General features: G+C 43.7%; 1 protein-coding gene and 1 long non-coding RNA gene across 3 annotated transcripts; both read right to left on the bottom strand.

The window, feature by feature from the left end:
* Positions 1 to 72: 72 nt before the first annotated feature.
* LOC139409331 (uncharacterized) lies at positions 73 to 638 on the bottom strand. Its single transcript, XR_011634394.1, has 3 exons — positions 526 to 638; positions 310 to 400; positions 73 to 208 (listed from the first exon to the last, which is right to left on the bottom strand). It is a non-coding gene; the product is annotated as an uncharacterized lncRNA (long non-coding RNA).
* Positions 639 to 3,956: 3,318 nt separating this feature from the next.
* On the bottom strand, positions 3,957 to 16,742 carry LOC139409329 (FYN-binding protein 1-like). Of its 2 annotated transcripts, XM_071154306.1 has the most exons (14): positions 16,699 to 16,742; positions 16,443 to 16,543; positions 13,282 to 14,771; positions 12,994 to 13,160; positions 12,104 to 12,277; positions 11,755 to 11,893; positions 11,427 to 11,563; positions 8,126 to 8,151; positions 7,756 to 7,938; positions 7,032 to 7,191; positions 5,035 to 5,220; positions 4,451 to 4,538; positions 4,186 to 4,220; positions 3,957 to 4,085 (listed from the first exon to the last, which is right to left on the bottom strand). In XM_071154306.1, the coding sequence occupies exons 2-14, from the start codon at positions 16,449 to 16,451 to the stop codon at positions 4,036 to 4,038; spliced, it is 2,844 nt and encodes a 947-aa protein (XP_071010407.1). In that variant the 5' UTR covers positions 16,452 to 16,543; positions 16,699 to 16,742; the 3' UTR covers positions 3,957 to 4,035. The 2 variants fall into 2 exon arrangements, with proteins under 2 accessions (XP_071010407.1, XP_071010406.1); XM_071154305.1 differs by having other exon boundaries at positions 16,443 to 16,733.
* Positions 16,743 to 20,478: the final 3,736 nt, after the last annotated feature.

The raw sequence follows: 20,478 nt of genomic DNA, 5'->3' as shown, positions 1-20,478 counted from the left end.
AGCATTTATCTTGAATGCCATCTCTGAACACGGTTACCTTAAAAGGCTGCATTGTCGACTAGAGTGCTCAGATTGAATCCCAGCCTAAACAATAACAGAAACAGTCCATCCGATTGCAGGTTGTCCAGACAGATTCTACAAGCCTCCGTCATCTGAGTGATTGTCATGGCGATGACAGACATCTTGCCGTTCTTCCTGTGTTCACCAGCTGCTCATAGAAGAGAGAACAGACCCAGACGTCATCAATGCCTTATTGACTGATCAACGGTTCTGCTCAGTGGTGACTATTGGAGCTGTAAAGTAACTCACCTGTAGGTAGTTTGAAGTCTACTAAGCGTCACGGATGTCTGCATACAGGTCAGGAGGAGGAAGAACCACCATATCTGCTTCCTCTTTACACCTACAGAGAAACACACAGATGCCTGTGACACACCCACTCAGTGACAGCTCAATAACATTCACAACCCAAGACAAGAAAACCTGTGATAAATTACACAATGTGGCATTTATTTCTATCCAACTTACAGGTACACCGTCTCTTGTCCTCCTACGTCCATAGGGCCTGGAAATGAAGCAATGTTTTAAAGGGGTTTTCCCCACTGTCATCTGAGTGGCAGATTCAAAAGGCAGAAAGTTCATTCCTGTCATTGAACTCGTGAATTCCAACAACATTCTTTCAACGATTATGAGCTGGTTTCCTGGACCCAGCTTTCTTATTGAGTCATTTAGACCATGCCAACTTCAAGCTCATCTTTCTAAAACAGTAAAGGTTATTTCAGAATATTTAGGAAAGTTAGCTGACTAACCCCTCGGGACTATTAAATGTAGGATTTTAAAATAATCCTGCAGAAAATGGAAATGTGAATTATAATTCATGGAGATTTTTGTAGGGGTTGAAATTTAAAATCAAGTCAAATAATGTCAATGTGGAAGTTAAACTTCAGAAGCCTTTTCTTTGCATTACAGGAAAGTTCTCCTGCAACAGGGTGATCAAATGAAGATCCTACATCTGTATTAAAGGCATGCACAATGGATCATTTGTGTCTAGGTAACCAGCCCAAGAACAATATACCTAATGTGTGGAATGTGTAGGACACAGAATCCACCCATAGCACGTTACTTACTGATCGGTTCAGGTTCTTCAGGTCTTAGAGGGAGACAGTAGGGAAAGAGAGAGCTGGTCAAGTAAGGAGAGAAGAGAAAAAACAAGAGAAGAGCAGCTGAAGAAAATGTAGCCTAATTCAGAAGAACAGAATAGCATACTCAGTTGTCCTCATGTTAGGCCCTGATCTGGCCATGCCATATGGCTGTGGGCTACACTAGTTAATGTAGCAGACAATATTTGCTTAGAATTCCATGGCATTATTTTATAGTATGAATAATACAATTGAACAAAGCTGAATAAGATGATTTGAGGAAGTGCGCACATGAAAAGTATTCTGTGTTGAGCAGTTAAAAGAAACAGGTCCTCCTTACATGCTTCATTGAGTTGTAACTTCAGTTGTGAAAGAAACGTTGGGCTATACGTTTTGATTTTTAATACATTCTAAGGCTGCATGATGAGACTAATGACTTGAAATGGTTGCATGAAAGGCATGAGCTCTGCTTTGTTTGTTGCGCAGGCTATACACACTTAAATCAGTCCGTCATTCACAATTTCTCAGCTGCATCCCCTTTCTGTGGCCGTAATGCCCCCCCCCCCCCCCAAAAAAAAAAAATCATCCATGCCTTTTGCGGCCAGTGGCCGTTGTGCCCTTGGGCTGAATATAAGCATTTATAATTCCCTTCTCCCGGCTGCATGCTGAAGCACCGCTCACTCACATGGCTCTCAGTTATGTGATTGGGTCTCTCATAGGCTACAAGTGAAGACACATCAGGGACGCAACTGCTCGCATCCTTATCCGAGGTGCATATTGAAGATATTTGAAGAACTGTCCACATTTACTTTGTCAGCCAACACAATAAGTGGGCCTAACGAACAGCAAAAGCACTAGCCTATGTCAATCTACAATCCCTCATAGTACAAAAGTTGACCAATTTATTCTGTGTGAGAAATAAATATTCCAAACATAGCCTGGGACAGTTGTGGGATATGATAGAGCCCAAATTAATATAACCACTAGCATAAAAACAAACATTTAAGCAATGAGCCTGACGCAACAGGTGAGAACGTTTAGCTTAAAATTTGTATAAACTATTAGGCTATTTCTTCACATAAGCACGGCAGTAGGCTACTGTATAAGCGCGAATGTTCCATTAGCAGAAACTCAAGTGAGCATACTCAAAAGTGACGACAAATGCAATTATGCATGTATTGGTTATATTATAAAGGTGCATTATGGTGAAAATGATCTTCCCTAAACTTAACTCACTGCGTATGCATCTTCGGCTCCTCACCCGTTGTAAACTGGATTAATGTGCTTAATTTTAAAGAAGTTACTTGGCCACTTCAGTTGTGATACAAACCTTATCAAAACATATAGGCCTATGGGCTAGGCTACATGAGGTGTGAGACTGATTTGAAAAAGTCACAAAAAGAAAATGCGCTGTTCGCCTTAAGCTGGGCATCATTCACAAGTGGTAATATATAATATTGTCACCCATCACACCATTCTTTATTTTATCTTGTCATATACGTGTGAAATTAGTTTTGATTTAGAATGACCATTATCATGCACCTGTCTTGAAACAGGGGCAGCGAAAAAAAATATGTCAATATATCAATACATTTGCATTGATGTCAGAGTGATTATAGGGACAATAGAGTGCAGAGTACCAGACAGTTAGCATGTTTGGTATTCTACTAATGACCATCAGCAGAGCTTGGAGAAGCCCAATTACCATGACTAAAATGGTCACGTGGAATTTGACTGCCATCATGACTGATTGTGTGGCGGTGGTAATACGGTCACCGTAACAGCCCCAGAGAAACATTCATTCACCTTTACCTCTGTGTGCGCGCACGTGTGTGTACCTCATGATGGGATCCTCTACAACTGGTTTGTGGAAGAAAGTGGCCAGCTTCTGAAGTGCCTCATGTCTCACCCTGCAGAATAGACAGACATCAGAATGGAGGCTATTGGACAGACTATTGTTAATAGTATTAAAATCATTATCTGTGTGTGACTCACTGCATGTCAATGCCATCCATGCTGGCGTCACTGAGTATGTGTTGGTTGTGGATGCTAGACTCTCTGCTTCCTGGAGGAAGAACAAGCACACAATAATAGCCAACAAGCAATAGTTGTAACTAAAGTCTCTGGCTTTCATAAGGAACAAAAACAATGTAAGAAAAACAGGAATTGAAGGTTAGTGTAAAGCTGATAGTCAGGAAGCAAGTTCAGGGAGTGAATACATTTAATTAATAAATGAACAAAACACGAATAGCGCAGACATGAAACAGCAACAATGACGACTGGGGAATAAATCAAAGGGAGTGACATATGAAGGGCAGACGCCGACCAAGATGATCCCGGGGATCAGGAGTGGACTGGTCACCTCTGCTAAGGCGCGGGAACCTGTCGAGCCGGTTGAGGTGCGGGAGCATGACGAACTAGAGCGCCGGAGAGAGCGCATACGTGACAGTATCCCCTCGCCAGCGTGTCCGGCTCCAGCCGCAGGATGCCAACCACAGGGACGATCCTGGGGACCCAGAGCGGACCGGTCGCCTCCACTGAGGCGAAGAAACCTGACGAACCGGCAGAGGCACAGGAACCTGTTCATCAGCTGAGGCACGGGAGCCCATCGAGCCTGCTGAGGTATGGAAACCCGTCGGGCCAGCCGGTTTGGACACTCAACATCACCTCCAACACCAAAACAAACACAAAAAAACACTCCCTGATGCTTCCCTTTGTTGAGTTGTCATTCTGTAACGCTGAGAGTCAGGAAGCAAGTTCATAAATAAATGAACAAAACAAGAAACACGAACAGAGCATCAACATGAAACAGGAACAATGATGACTGGGGAAGAAACCAAATGGAGTGACATATAAAGGGCAGGTAATCAAGGAGGTGATGGAGTCCAGGTGAGTGTCATTATCGTAACGCTGGTGACAGGTGTGCGCCATAACGAGCAGCCTGGTGACCTAGAGGCCGGAGAAGGAGCACACGTGACAGTTAGGCCAGTCACGTCTCATTGATAGTTAGATAGATCATTGTGTGGTTTGACTGTGGTGTTTCACTCACCCATCTCTGGCATGGACATTGTTTGGATGTGGTCTCTGTAGAAGAGAATGGAGAACATTCATAGGTTAAACCTGCATGGATTTTGGACACAGCTGTAATCAGACATAACACCCTCAACCTCATGTATAAACCTTGTCTATACATATTCCATAATCTCCCTTCGTTAAAAGTTTTTCCAATTAAAGAACATATACTCTAACAGTCCCTACTTCTAAATGTCACTGTTAAAATAGTCAATATTGGAATTTCTGTGTTATGGACTGACCTCTCTGTGGGGTCTTCCTCGGTGAGGGAGGAGAGAGGTTCATCATCATCATCATCATCATGTGCCCACTCCTCACTGTCGTCTGTGACTGGGGAGAGAACAGAGTTTATTTGGATCCACAATATCGCATGTGTGCATGTTGTGATGACCCTCCCACTCTGTCTGCCGTATTCTTTCTCTTTGCTCTCGTTTTCCTTATTAGGATGCCAGTGGGCGGAGCCGGGAGGGTCGTCAGTGACATGGGACATACCTGGGCCTGTCCCAGGATAAATACACCACTTCCCCGTTCATGGAGGAGACTCTCTCCATGCAGACACCTTTATAGATTTTGTTGTGGTATTTTTGTGGCCTTTTGTTTGTTTGCTTTGGCACCTTTCAACACCCGCATTATCACATTTATGCATGCAAACACTCACACTACTGATTACACACACACACCATTGTTAATTGTATTTAGTTTACTTTATTTAATACATATAGTTTGTTATTCCTCGTCTCCATGTTGTCTCTCTTTTGTTATGAACTTCGAGCCAGTTCGTGACAATGTGCACTAAATTATTGACTGTAATCAGTGAAGTACTTACAGCTGCCTGTATCTTCCTGAAGTGGGTAGTGATTGGGTGTCCTGCTGTCCATACTGGCCACCTCGCCTCCTCCCTGTTCTACCATAGTGGTAATGTTTTTACAGCTGATGGCCCGAGAAGCCCTCTTCCCCATTTCCAACATCTCCTTAATGTCCAGCTCCACGTCGCTCACTGAGATGTATCCATCTACATACACACATACAGTACCAGTCAAAAGTTTGGACACACTTAGTCATTCAAGGGGTTTTCTTGATGTGTACTATTTTCTACATTGTAGAATAATAGTGAAGACATCAAGACTATGAAATAACATATGGAAAAATGTAGTAACCAAAATAGTTTAAACAAATCAAAACATATTTTAGATTCTTCAAAATAGCCACCCTTTGCCTTGATGACAGCTTTGCACACTCTTGGCATCCTTTCAACCAGCTTCATGAGGAATGCTTTTACAACAGTCTTGAAGGAGTTCCCACATATGCTGAGCACTTGTTGGCTGCTTTTCCTTCACTCTGCAGTCCAACTCATGTGGACTGCAGATTGTGGAGGCCAGGTCATGTGATGCAGCACTCCATCACTCTCCTTGGTCAAATAGCCCTTACACAGCCTGGAGGTGTGTTTTGGGTCATTGTCCTGTTGAAAAACATGATAATCCCACTAAGCGCAAACCAAATGGGATGGCGTATTGCTGCAGAATGCCGTGGTAGCCATGCTGGTTAAGTGTGCCTTCTAAATAAATCACATTAATGTCCATTGCTCGTGTTTCTTGGTTCAAGCAAGTCTCTTCTTATTGGTGTCCTTTATTAGTGGTTTACATGGTCTCTGAACAGTTGATGTTGAGATGTGTCTGTTACTTGAGCTCTGTGAAGCTTTTATTTGGGCTGCAATTTCTGAGGCTGGTAACTAATAAACTTATCCTCTGCAGCAGAGGTAACTCTGGGTGTTCCTTTCCTGTGTCGGTCCTCATGAGAGCCAGTTTCATCATAGCTCTTGATGGTTTTTGCGACTGCACTTGAAGAAACTTTCAAAGTACTTGAAATTTTCCAGATTGACTGACCTTCATGTCTTAAAGTAATGATGGACTGTAATTTCTTGTTGCTTATTTGATCTGTTCTTGCCATAATATGGACTTGGTCTTTTACCAAATAGGGCTATCTTCTGTATACCACCCCTACCTTGTCACAACACATCTGATTGGCTCAAGTGCATTAAGGAAATAAATTCCACAAATGAACTTTTAACAAGGCACACCTGTTAATTGAAATGCATTCCAGGTGACTACCTCATGAAGCTGGTTAAGAGAATGTCAAGAGTGTGCAAAGCTGTCAAGGCAAAGGGTGGCTACTTTGAAGAATCTGAAATGTATTTTGATTTGTTTAACACTTTTTTGGTTACTACATGATTCCATATGTGTTATTTCATAGTTTTGATGTCTTCACTATTATTCTACATAGTAGAAAATAGTAAAAAATTATGAAAAACCCTTGAATGGGTAGGTGTGTCCAAACTTTGACTGGTACTGTACATATAACATATACAGATGTAGGATCTTAATTTGAGCCTGCAGCAACATGAAATGTGAATGATTATTTGTGGACATTTTTGTAGGGTTTGATAACTTTTTCGTTAGGACAAGTTAAGTCTGACATTTCAAATGGGAAATTACAAGCTTTAGAAACCTTTTTGAAAGTCAAATACACTACAAGTTTGAATTTCCTACTGTGCACCTGTTATAACCCGGGTTAGGGATTGGCCGGGGTAGGCCGTCACTGTAAATAACAGTGTGTTCTTAACGGATTTGCTTAGTTAAATAAAGGTTAAATAAAATACAAAATAAATAATAACAACTGAGATGTACCCGTCTATTCACACACATAGATATGTGAACCTATATTCAAACAACTACTCCAGATTGAGCCATTCATTTGACAGATTTTATGCACATCTGTATTTGTGTAGAGGTCAGAGGTCAGGGATTAGGGAGGTGTGTAACCTACATGTATTAGTGCTGTTCCTGGCCAGCCATTTTCCTTTCGGGCAGTTTGTGGTCCGTATGATGCTGACTATGTCCCCGTTCTTCACAGCCAGGTCGTTCTTATGTCCTTTAGACGCTACCATCACTGTAGCCTGGTATATAGCCTCCTTCTGACCTGTTATCTACACACACACACACACACACACACACACACACACACACACACACACACACACACACACACACACACACACACACACACACACACACACACACACACACACACACACACACACACAAAGGTAAATATACTCTCAGCAGCCCATACTGTATTTACTGTATGATGCGTGATTAATGTAAGTCTGTTAATCCATTAACGGCATAAACTGCTAGTGGGGCTGCTACTGTTGGTATTACCTTGTGTTTTAACCTGTGTATAACAGTGCGTATTAGTGTAGTGTGCAGTGTGTATACTAGCAACACTGATATTTCTTTGATAAGTCCCGACTCTTCTCCCATCGCCAGAATTCAGATTTGAGATCCAAAATCATTCATTTATGTCATTGGGAGAAAAATTCAAGTTAACCCTGTAAATCTCAAGTCAAAATAAATCTCTCTGTGATAGAAGTTATTACCGTGTTAACATGTTGTTCAGATAATCTGCCATCCTGAGGAATGAAATCACTGGTTTCTACTGCCGAGAATACTATTTCACCCTCCTCTCCTCTCCCCTTAGGGTTACTTACCTTAAACTTCTTCATCTCATTTTCTTTCTTCTCTCTCTCTTTCTGCTCTTTCCTCTCTCTTTCTTTCTGTTCTTTCTTCTCCTTCTCCAAACGTTGTTTTTCTTTCTTTTTCATTTGTTTCTCATCTGGGGTTTCCGAGGCAGTCTTCTTCAAGAACAAGTCAGTCTTGGGTGTTTCTTCTGTCTGTAAACAATTGGAAGATGAAGGACATGTCTGTCCAGATCTTTACTGGGTCATTAGATTTACACAGGATAGATGCAGAGAAGTACCTGAGCGATAGATCAGGCTTACTGTGTGTAATACAGACCTGGGTCAAATACCTTCAAATACTGAGCTATCAACTAATCAAAACACCCTGAATATTCCTTACCGGAAGCTGAGTCTCAGCATATGGGTCTGTGAAAGATGAAAGGAAGAGAAATAGTTAAGAAAACATGATGACATCTGAGCCCATCATTTCTGTTCATTTGTTTTATTGGCTGCAGTTATGGTTAGATAAGATCCAATCATGAGTGAGAAAGCAATGTCAGTCTTAAGGGTGATAGGAGAAAAGATTAAAGGAGTAAGATGTCTCCGCTCAGACATAAAAACACATTAGCCTCACTGTCTGGACTACATTACATTACATACAGTACACACACACACACACATCTGACCTCATCTCTCATACCCACAGCTGGAAAGTGTCATATGGTGGACAGCATCTAATGTTCTTTCTGATGCAACATGGCGCCGACAGAGATGGACGCCTCGCTTCGCATTCTTAGGACACTATGCAGTATTTCATTTTTTTATGTATTATTTTTTACATTGTTACCTCAGGAAATCTTAAGTCTTATTACATACAGCTAGGAATAACTATTGGCTATAAGAGCAATGTCAACTTACCAACATTACGATCAGGAATATGACTTTCCCGAAGCGGATCTTCTATTGGGACCACAACCCAGGACAATGGATCGGATCCCAGTAGGCGACCCAAAACAACGGTGCCGCAGAAGGGGCAGACGGAGCGGTTTTCTGGTCAGGCACCGTAGACGGGCACATCGCTCACTGTCCCCGAGTATACTACTCGCCATTGTCCAGTCTCTTGACAACAAGGTAGACGAAATTCGAGCAAGGATTGCCTTCCAGAGAGACATCAGAGATTGTAACATTCTTTGTTTCACGGAAACATGGCTCACTCGGGATACGTTATCAGAGTTGACACAGCCACTTGGTTTCTTCACGCATCGTGCCGACAGAAACAAACATCTCTCTGGTAAGAAGAATGGTGGGGGTGTATGCCTTATGATTAACGAGTCGTGGTGTGATCATAACAACATACAGGAACTCAAGTCCTTTTGTTCACCTGACCTACAATTCCTTACAATCAAATGGCGACTCTATTATCTACCAAGAGAATTCTCTTCGATTTTTATCACAGCCGTGTATATCCCCCCCAAACAGACACCTCGACGGCCCTGAAAGAACTTCATCTGACTCCATGTAAACTGGAAACCACATATCCTGAGGCTGCATTTATTGTAGCTGGGGATTTTAACAAAGCTAATCTGAAAACAAGGCTCCCTAATTTTTATTACCATATCGAATGTGCGACCCGGGCTGGCAGAATTCTGCATCATTGCTACTCTAACTTCCGCGACGCATACAAAGCCCTCCCTCGCCCTCCTTTCGGCAAATCTGACGACAATGCCATTGCTCCCAACCTATAGACAGAAACTAAAACACCCGTGCTCAGGTCTGTTCAACACTGATCCCACCAATCTGATTCCACGCTTCAAGATTGCTTCGATCACGTGGACTGGGATATGTTCCGGATAGCCTCAGATAACAACATTGATGTATACGCTGATTCGGTGGGCGAGTTTATTAGCAAGTCCATCGGTGATGTTGTACCCACTGTGATTATTAAAACCTTCCCCAACCAAAAACCGTGGATTGATGGCAGCAATCGCGCAAAACTGAAAGCGCAAACCACTGCTTTTAATCATGGCAAGGTGACCAGAAACATGACCGAATTCAAACAGTGTAGCTATTCCCTCCGCAAGGCAATCAAACAAGCTAAGCGTCAGTATGGAGACAAAGTAGAGTCGCAATTCAACGGCTCAGACATGAGAAGTATGTGGCAGGGTCTACAGACAATCACGGATTACAAAAAGAAAACCAGCTCCGTCGCGGACATCAGTCTTTCTCCCAGACAAACTAAACAACTTCTTTGCTCGCTTTGAGGACAATACAGTGCCACTGACACAGCCCGCTACCAAAACCTGTGTGCTTTCCTTCACCGCAGCCAACGTGAGTAAAATGTTTTTACGTGTTAACCCTCGCAAGGCTGCCGGCCCAGACTGCATCCCTAGTCGTGTCCTCAGAGCATGCGCAGACCAGCTGGCTGGTGTGTTTACGGACATATTCAATCAATCCCTATCCCAGTCTGCTGTTCCCACATGCTTCAAGAGGGCCACCATTGTTCCTGTTCCCAAGAAAGCTAAGGTAACTGAGCTAAACGACTATCGCCCCGTAGCACTCACTTCCGTCATCATGAAGTGCTTTGAGAGACAAGTCAAGGATCATATCACCTCCACCCTACCTGACACCCTAGACACACTCCAATTTGCTTACCGCCCAAATGGGTCTCGACCCCACCCTGTGCAACTGGGTCCTGGACTTTCTGATGGGCCGCCCCCAGGTGGTGGGGGTAGGAAACAACATCTCCACTCCGCTGATCCTCAACACTGGGACCCCACAAGGGTGCGTTCTCAGCCCTCCCCTGTACTCCCTGTTCACCCATGACTGCGTGGCCATGCATGCCTCCAACTCAATCATCAAGTTCGCAGACGACACCTCAGTGGTAAGCTTGATTACCAACAATGACGAGACGGCCTACAGGGAGGAGGTGAGGGCCCTCGAACTGTGGTGTCAGGAAAATAACCTCACACTCAACGTCAACAAAACAAAGGAGATGATCGTGGACTTCAGGAAACAGCAGAGGGAGCACCTCCCTATCCACATCGACGGGACAGTAGTGAAGAAGGTGGAAAGTTTTAAGTTCTTCAGCGTACACATCACGGACAAACTGAAATGGTCCATCCACACAGACAGCGTGGTGAAGGTGCAGCAGTGCCTCTTCAACCTCAGGAGGCTGACGAAATATGGCTTGTCACCAAAAACACTCAAACTTTTACAGATGCACAATCGAGAGCATCCTGTCGGGCTGTATCACCGCCTGGTACGGCAATTGCTCCGTCCACAACCGTAAGGCTCTCCAGAGGGTAGTGAGGTCTGCACAACGCTTCACCGGGGGCAAACTACCTGCCCTCCAGGACACCTACACCACCCGATGTCACAGGAAGGGCAAAAAGATAATCAAGGACATCATCCACCTGAGCCACTGCCTGATCACCCCGCTATCATCCGGAAGGTGAGGTCAGTACAGGTGCATCAAAGCTGGGACCAAGAGACTGAAAAACAGCTTCTATCTAAAGGCCATCAAACTGTTGAGTGGCATGCTGCCAACATACTGACTCAAATCTCTAGCCACTTTAATAATTAAAAATTGGATGTAATAAATGTATCACTAGTCACTTTAAACAATGCCACATTATATAATGTTTACATACTCTACATTACTCATCTCATATGTATATACTGTACTCGATAGTAGAACTTACTGTAAGGCGCCTGTGTCTTACTCTTCGCTGTTCCTTTCTTTTTCTTGGTGGGTTGACCCTTGACCTTCTGCTTGGCTGAGGGCATGTCCTCATAGGCATTGCCACAGCTCTCATTGGTGCTGTCTTCTGCCTGGGCTCTGGAGAGTTGGGGGTGGGAGAACGGTCAGTCAGTGACAAAACATGACATAGAGCACTATTCTAGTGGAGAACAAGAGCTGGATATGTTCTTGAGAACTAGGTACGAACTAGGTAACTAGGTAAGAGATAGCTGATTGTTAGTTTGTCTGCATTTAGTGGGGCAAACTCAGGGTCACCGTATTCTCCGTACCCCCACTTAGACACCCCTAATTCCACTAAGTCTGCAGGCTGGAACTCCGGGGCTTCCAATTCCAGAACATCTGATCCTACATCCTCAAACTCAGGAATGTTGAGAGCAGAATCAGCTGAAGGAACAGGAATCTCCACAGCTGTGAAGAGACACAGATAGTTACTCAACAAGAACAACCACACACTGATAACAATACACTATCCTTTCCATTTTAGCGTGTGTGTCTGGGAATGTGAGATATGCTTGTTTATGTGTAATGTGTTTTGTTTCTGTGGTTTGTAAACACAATGTTGTGGAGCTCTTTAGAAACAGAACATGTCCAGTATGAGGAGAAGTTGGTAAAATGGACCATAGGCAGTAAGGTCCACGGAGGGGAGTTGGGGGGGTTTCTCTGGCGGGGATCCTCGGGTGGAGGCCTCTGGGAGGCACTTTCTCGGGGGAGGAGGGGGCACCACAAACAGGTCTGGTAGGAGGTCCCTTGCACCCTTCTCTGCTATTCCCTCCAACATAGGAGGCGCCTGCCCTAAAGAGAGAGAGGGAGGGAGGGGGAGAGAGAGAGAGAGTGGTTCAATACTAAGAAAGCTAAAGCAGTGAAACCTACAGTGTAGGTTATAGTGTTGTTGTAGTGTAACGCTGTGAAGCGAAAGGACTTCAGTCAACACCTATGGCCTCTCTAAAAGGCTTTGTTAAAGTTGAAGACAATAACAGCAGCACCCAATCATGGCAGACACGCTGTTCCTCTACACCACAGTGACAGTGATAGTTAAAATACCTTCTCTACTCCTCCCTACTCTTCTCCTCTCTTCCCCCTCTACTCCGCCCTACATTCCCCCACTCCTGTTCTCCTCCTCTACTCCGCCCTACTCTCCTCCTCCTCTACTCTGCCTACATTCCCCCACTCCCGTTCTCCTCCTCTACGCCGCCCTCCTCCTCTCCTCCTCCACCCTACTCTCCCCCTCTCCTCTCTCTCCCCTTCTCAGGACAGTTGTTTCTGGCTCTGAGAGGTCGAGAGGTATTTTACCTGCTCTGCTTTTTAGTGTCTGCAGCTTTGCAACAACACCCATTGTCTTACCTGGGGTGTAAGGGATGAGCTGCTCTCCTGTGTACTTCATGTTCAGAGTACAAAAGCAGGGTGAACAGAAGATGGAAAGAGAGGGAGAGGAAGAGAGAGAACAGGGGTCTCAGGGAGAGAGATGTACAGAGAAAGAGAGGGAGAGAGACACTTACTAATGTCAATACCTTTGACTAGGGCCGGTATCAGGGGTGTAGGGGCCGCCGCCCCTGCCTGGTCATCGTAGTCGATTGGTGGGAGCTCAGGTAGCGATTTCACCGGGCTGTGGGGGGGTGGGGTTAGGTCCTCTATGGTGGGCGTGATAGGTCTGGAGGGGATGGGGGTCATAAGAGGGCTGGGGGGGAATGGAGTGAACATTAACATAATAATAACAATATGGTCATTTATCGGACTCTTTCATCCAAAGTGACTGGGGGATAGTGTTAATGTGTATGTATTGAAGTTATATTGTGTACCTGGTGAGCATCCTCTTAGCTTTCTCCAGCGCATTGAAGATTATCTCTGATCCTCTTTTTTTTGGTGGACTCATCTCTTCTGCTCGTCCTAGAGCCAACAGGGCCGAGAGTGGCCGTTCCTGGACCCCCACGGGCCTCTCAGGCTGGAGGGACGGGGGTGCGACTGAGGGGTCACCAGCCGGGGGAGGGGGGGTGTGAGAGGGAAGTGGAGAGGCAGAGGTCTCGACTATAACAGCAATATCCACTACTATAGACTCAGGGTCAAGTTCAGCAGCTGGAGGTGTAGGGGGAGGAGGAGGAGAGGGGGTAAGGTCAGGGGGTGGGGATGGAGTGGCAAAAACAGGTGGAGGTGGGGTGGAGGTAGAGAGTGTAGGTGGGGAGGGGACAGCAGGGAGTATATGGGTGACTGGGGGAGCTGGTATTGGGCTGAATGGGGCAGTAACAGGGGAAGGGGTAGGGCGGACTGATACTGGCAGGGTGGGGGCTGGGATGGTTTCAGCTGGGGGTTTAGGACTGAGGTTTTCAGGGATGTGATCAATGATAGGAGGGTCAGGGATCACTGGGATGGGGTTAGGTGGTGTAACGACTGTAATGGCTTCAGCAGCTGGTGCAGGTTTCAGGGTGGGGGGTAACAGGGTAAATACTGGGTTATGAGTCAGCTCCAGGGGTAAGGGGGAATCTAGTACTGGGGCAGGTATCGAGGCAGAGGATAAGTGAACATTGTGTACTGCTGGGGAAGGTGGGATAATGACGGTACGTATATGTATATCACCAGGGGGGGCTGGGGTTCCGAAGGTGGTTAGAGGCATGAGAGGTTCAGGGTCAGCCAGGTCTGGGCTGGCTATGTCCAGTATGGGGAAAGGAAGAAGCTCAACTCTCCCCTCTTTCCTCTTCTTCCCCGTTTTCACTGACTTCCCGATGCCCAGAAAACCCTTCTTCTTTGTTGTGTTTATGGGTGGTGGTGACATGTCTACCAGCTCAACACTACCCCCCTTAGACCCCCCAGGGGACAGCAGGGACACCTTCTTGTTCTTCATGGCCAGGTCTGCTTCTTTCTTCTGTTTCTGGTCCAGCAGATCTGACCTCACCGCTACTTCTACAATATCTTTCCCTCCATTCATCCTTTCATCCGACTTCTCTTTATCAGCCTTCACCTCTGCCTTCTTTTTCCCTAGTAATTTCACCTTCCCCTCATCCTTGTCTTTGCTCTTCACCTTCTTCTCCTCCTTGACGACTCTGGATGCGATGCCACCTGGCCCCTGAAGGGAGGAGAGGAGGGAAGGTTGAGCACCGCGCGGTAGGAAGTGCGAGTTGGAGGGTGTATGTGATGTGGAGTTGAGGGTAGGAAGGCAGTTTGTAGGGCTTTGAGGAGGAGGAAGGACTTTAGGTTTCTCAGGGAGAGCAGATTTGGTCCCGGGCTGCTTCAGCAGCAACACTTCCTCAACCTGGAACTTTGCCCTCAAGGACTTGAAGTCCAGAAAGTCTTCTTCCTATCAGACAGAGAAAGGAGGGGAGGACATTTCAAACTTGTAGTGTATTTGAGGTTTAAAAAGGCTTCTGAAGTTTGTGATTTCCACTTTGAATTTATTTAGACTTGATTTTGTATCAACCACTACAAAAATGGAATTCATTATAATCAACATAATAATTCACATTTCCTGTTGCTGCAGGATTATTTTCCTGCTGTAGCAAACTGGCTCAAATTAAGATCTTACATCTGTATCTCTCTCTTTTCACAGTCTAATTCAACATGAGATAAAGCAAACTAAGTGACCGTATCATTATTTTCAAGGTGGGGTGCACAACCCCCAAAGCATCTTCCAGACACTCTGGCACCAAAACTGCCAATAGAAACCCATAGAAGCCTAATTCCTTTAGGTGAGAGCCTGGGGGCAATAGGACTATAGGTCAGGGGCCCTGGGCTTTTGTGTGTGTGCTGACGGACCAGTCACCAGTTGGGCTGCTATACCACATGATGACTATTACACACACACACACACACACACACACTTTAAATCAAATCTGAAGTTATTACAAAAAGTGTTGCCATTACCTGTATTAAATAATGTTACATTTAAACAATAAAGCCACACATAGTAATAAACGAGAGAGAAGAACCTCTGTCTTATTTCAACATGGAGTTACAAGCCATCGAACACACCTTGTCCATTTGTGACAACCAGCCAAATCACGGGTTGGTTGTCACACAGTATGGGTTTGGTTGTCACAATGTTTGCTACTAGTTTATTCCCTTTGTAACAGGACATTAAGCAATATACTTATATATACTTATGCAATAAGGCCAGAGGGGGTGTGGTATATCTCCAATATACCACGGCTTAGGGTTGTTCTTAGGCATGACCCAACATGTTTATAAACTGGTTACCAACATAATTAAAGCAGTAAAAATACTTGTTTTGTCCTACCCATGGTATACGATCTGATATACCATGGCTGTCAGCCAATCAGCATTCAGGGTTTGAACCACCCAGTTTATAAAGCGTCTTAGAAATCGCCTTTCTTTGATATTCCCAACAAAATTCTTTATTTTATGCCTTGAGAACAACATATGACATTTTGAGTAAATTTGTGTGTATGCACAAACATCTGTAGATTGAGAGTGTGTGACAGAAAATATATGTTTGTGAGAGAGAGGCAACAAACCCAGTTAGCACAGATACCTCGGCCCAACATGATGCTTCGGGAAGAAGCAGTTTAACACATTGTTTGACAATTTGCCAGACGTCTAACAGATGTTTGTAGAATAGCTACATTCGAAATGCTACAGTTTTGCATCGTTTATATTCGGCCAGGCATCAACATTCTTCCCAATGTCCAATCGCTCTCCACACCACATATACCACCCCAACATCATTTAAAAAAAACTTTGAAACACAAATGCCCCTCACCTCAATGTTTTGTCATGCTGACATTAAATTGTTCAGGTGGATGAGTTCTTTCAAAGAATTCACACATTTGAATTTTACAATTATCACACAGCACCCTGTAGAGTGGGAGTACTATGCACTATGACAACCAACCCGTGAGACAATCAACCCCGGTCTCAGCTATACCGGGACGGGGCTGTGTGCGTGCAAGGGAGAGAGAAAATGAGAAGCGACCAGTACTGAAAGTGTAATAACACCAGATAAAATTATTACCTGGTCCATCGTGCGTAATTCCACCAGGCAGAGAGACAGCTATGGGTAGCCTTGTTCCGCCGCTCTTGTATTTCTCCAGGTGTCAGCTTCTGCCTCTCATTCTGGCTATTTCATGTAGCGTCATTACACCAAGCAGTTACACAAAACAATCAACGCAATAACTTTTAATAACTTTTTCCAGTGGCAACAGCCCAGGAGGCTACCGGTAATGTTACTGTTGTCATCAACTAATAGAGGATTGGGCTAGTCTACATACCTTTACACTCTCTCAGGATGTCTTCCTTAGCTTCAGGGGTGGACGGTCTCGGAAGAGAGTCAGGTGGAATTATCTCTCTCGCTCTCATATAATTATTCACGCTCACATCGCAGAAACGGTCCGTCCAGCTTAACGGGTCAGTCAGCCAGCGGGTATCGTGGTGTCTGTCGAGAGCGCAAGGCATTTCAACGCAACGTGCATGATGAACTTTCTGACAGCTTTCATCAAAAAGGAATGCCGCCTGACAGGTGTGCGTGCGTGTCATTACTCGCAGCTGGTGCCATAGAAGCGCGATTGTTGACAAACCACAATGAAATGCTCAGTAAACTTGTTTCCCCCTCCTTTACCAAGGTAGGCTATACACTTTGCTCATATGACACATGTTGGGCAAACAGAACCATGTTGCCTAATTACAGATGTGATAGTCTACATCCTATTCTGTGTGCCTATTAATATGGCAGTGATACAGAATATTTGGCCCTAGAACCATGTTGTCTAAAGCTATATTAAATATTCTAGACCAGTGGTTCCCAAACTTTTTATAGTCCCGTACCCCTTCAAACATTCAACCTCCAGATGCTTACCCCCTCTAGCACCAGGTCAGAGCTCTCTCAGATGTTGTTTTTTTGTCATCATTGTAAGCCTGCCACACACACACTATATGATACATGTATTAAAACCTCTACAGGATCAGTGGGCGATCACTGGACGGTTGAGCTAACGTAGGCTAATGCGATTAGCATGAGGTTGTAAGTAACAATACAATTTCCCAGGACATAGACATATCTGATATAGGCAGAATGCTTACATTTTAGTTAGCTACTGTAAATTGGACAGTGCAGTTATTACAGTGAAATAATATAATGCTATTGTTTGAGGAGAGTGCACAGTTATGAACTTGAAAAGTTATTAATAAACCAATTAGGCACATTTGGGCAGTCTTGATACAAAATTTTGAACATAAATGTAATGGTTCATTGCATCAGTCTTAAACTTTGCAGATACACTGCAAAGTGGCCAACAGTGGCCAAAATCTAAATTGCTCCTGGGCTGGAAATATACATTATGGCCTTTCTGTTGCATTTCAAAGATGATGGTACAAAAAAAACGTTTTTTTCTTTGAATTATCTTTTACCAGATCTAATGTATTTCACATTTCCACAAACTTCAAAGTTTTTCCTTTCAAATGGTATCAAGAATATGCATATCCCTGCTTCAGGTCCTGAGCTACAGGCAGTTAGATTTGAGTATGTCATTTAGCCGCCCATTTTTTTCCATTTTTGCATAAAATGACATACCCAAATCTAACTGCCTGTAGCTGAGGTCCTGAAGCAGGGATATGCATATTATTGATACCATTTGAAAGGAAAGACTTTGAAGTTTGTGGAAATGTGAAATTAATGTAAGAGAATATAACACATTAGATCTGGTAAAAGAAAATTCTAAGAAAACTGTTTTTTTTTGTACTATCATATTTAAAATGCAAGAGAATGGCCATAATGAATTATTCTAGCCCAGGCGCAATTTAGACTTTGGCCACTAGATGGCAAAACTATATGTGCAAAATTTTAGAGTGATACAGTGAACTCTTGCATATCTATTCAAAATGTTGTATTAAGACTGCCCAAATGTGCCTAACTCGTTAATTCATATATTTTCAAGTTCATAATTGTGCACTCTCCTCAAACAATAGCATTGTATTCTTTCATTCTAATAGCTACTGTAAATTGGACAGTTCAGTTAGATTAACAAGAATTTAAGCTTTCTGCCCATATCAGATATGTCTATGTCCTGGGATTTTTTTTGTTTCTTACAACCTTATGCTAATCACATTAGCCTACGTTAGCTCAATGGTCCCGCAGACGGAACACTGATCTTGAAGAAGTTTTAAATAATTTTCCACACACAGTCTGTGCCTGTATTTAGTTTTCATGCTAGTGTGGGCCGAGAATCCACTCTCAGATAGGTACGTGGTTGCAAAGGGCATCAGTGTCTCAACAGCGTAATTTGCCAAAGGAAAAAACTGAGTGCAACCCTATCCAGAAATCTGGCAGTGTCTTCTGGTTAAATTAAATTTTCACAGAACATTTGACATTGTCCGTAAGCTTGAGTTAATTTGCACACAAAAAATAATACAATGATGGAAAGACCTGTGTGTTGTTCTTGTTAATGCAGACAGAAAAGAGCTCCAACTTCTTAAATCAAAGCCTCAGTTTTTCCCGCACATTGAATATAGTTGCAGAGAGTCCCTGTAATCCTAGATTCAGATCATTCAGGTGAGAAAAAACATCACCCAGATATGCCAGTTGTGTGAGAAACTAATCATCATGCAAGCGGTCAGACAAGTGAAAATTATGGTCAGTAAAGAAAACTTTAAGTTTGTCTCTCAATTCAAAAAAACGTGTCAATACTTTGCCCCTTGATAACCAGCGCACTTCTGTATGTTGTAAAAGCGTTACATGGTCGCTGCCCATATTATTGCATAATGCAGAAAATACACCAGAGTTCAGGGGCCTTGCTTTAACAAAGTTAACCATTTTCACTGTAGTGTCCAAAACATCTTTCAAGCTGTCAGGCATTGCCTTGGCAGCAAGAGCAACTGCTTGCACGCGCGTTACCACTCCACTACGTCTCCCTGTCATGACTTTTGCGCCATCAGTACAGATCCCAACACATCTTGACCACCAAAGTCCATTTGATGTCACAAAGCTGTCCACTACTTTAAAAATATCCTCTCCTGTTGTCCTGGTTTCCAGTGGTTTGCAGAAGAGGATGTGTTCCTTAATTGACCCCCATAAACGTAACTTACATATACCAGGAGCTGTACCAGGCCTGCCACATCTCTTGACTCATCCAGTTGTAACGCATATAATTCACTGGCTTGTATGCGAAGCAGTAACTGTTTCAAAACATCTCCTGCCATGTCACTAAGTCATTAAGTCCTCCACAACAGTACGGAGCTTGCCGGTCCTAGCCAATCGGTAGCTCACCATATAAGACGCTTCTAGCCCCTTCTTATTAATGGTATCTGTTGCTTTTATACATGTCTTACTACTTGAAAAGTGTCTTAATTCTTGCTCTTACAACTCGTGTGGCTAATTTTTCAAATTGTCATGTTTCGTTTCTAAATGTCTGCGCAAGAGTGAAGGTTTCCCGCAAGAGAGTAACTGTTAATGTGATTAGATGTTAATTATTTGACTAGGCTACCTGTATTTGACATTGTGTTGTTATTTCACTGAACACAAGATGGTTTCATTTTATGTTTGGCAGTGAAACGAGGCTACTCAGGCCAGAAAAAAACCTCACCCAAATGTATAGTCCCATTGGAAAATATAAATGTACTGTTTGAAAATGTGAAGAAAATGTAAAAAAGAAAAAGAAAAGTGAATGACATTTTATTTTGTGTACCCCGATGGCAATGCGCGTACCCCTGGGGGTACGCCTACCCCAGTTTGGGAATAGCAGTTGTAGACAAACAGACACAGAGAAAAGGGACACCACTTGGGGAGTCTGTCAGCATTCCAAAGTAGAGAACAGGGGTATTTAAAGTGAATTCCAAAGCGGCAGCCATTTAAGAGATGGACATGTGAAAACATAATACATGTTATATTTCCATCATGATATGGCTATTTAGAGAAACATATGTATGTCATACTGTAGGATATTATTCATACAATTGGTCTACTAAATCATAATTAAAGCCATCCTTTCTTGATAGATGTGTGTCAGGCAGGTGAGAGAAGGGGCACACACACACACACACACACACACACACTGATC

This window comes from Oncorhynchus clarkii, chromosome 5 (genome assembly GCF_045791955.1).
Source record: "Oncorhynchus clarkii lewisi isolate Uvic-CL-2024 chromosome 5, UVic_Ocla_1.0, whole genome shotgun sequence".
Taxonomy (NCBI): domain Eukaryota; kingdom Metazoa; phylum Chordata; class Actinopteri; order Salmoniformes; family Salmonidae; genus Oncorhynchus; species Oncorhynchus clarkii.
The sequence above is the reverse complement of the archived record's forward strand: the minus strand, read 5'-3'. Positions and strand labels throughout refer to the sequence as shown.

Bases quoted from the DNA above. Each gene is read 5' to 3' on its own strand.
- LOC139409329 (XM_071154306.1), bottom strand. The intron at 5,221-7,031 runs GTAGGTTACACA...GTGTGTATGTAG, and splicing joins CAGGAACAGCACTAATACAT to ATGGATACATCTCAGTGAGC. The intron at 4,086-4,185 runs GTGAGTGAAACA...TCCGGCCTCTAG, and splicing joins AATGTCCATGCCAGAGATGG to GTCACCAGGCTGCTCGTTAT.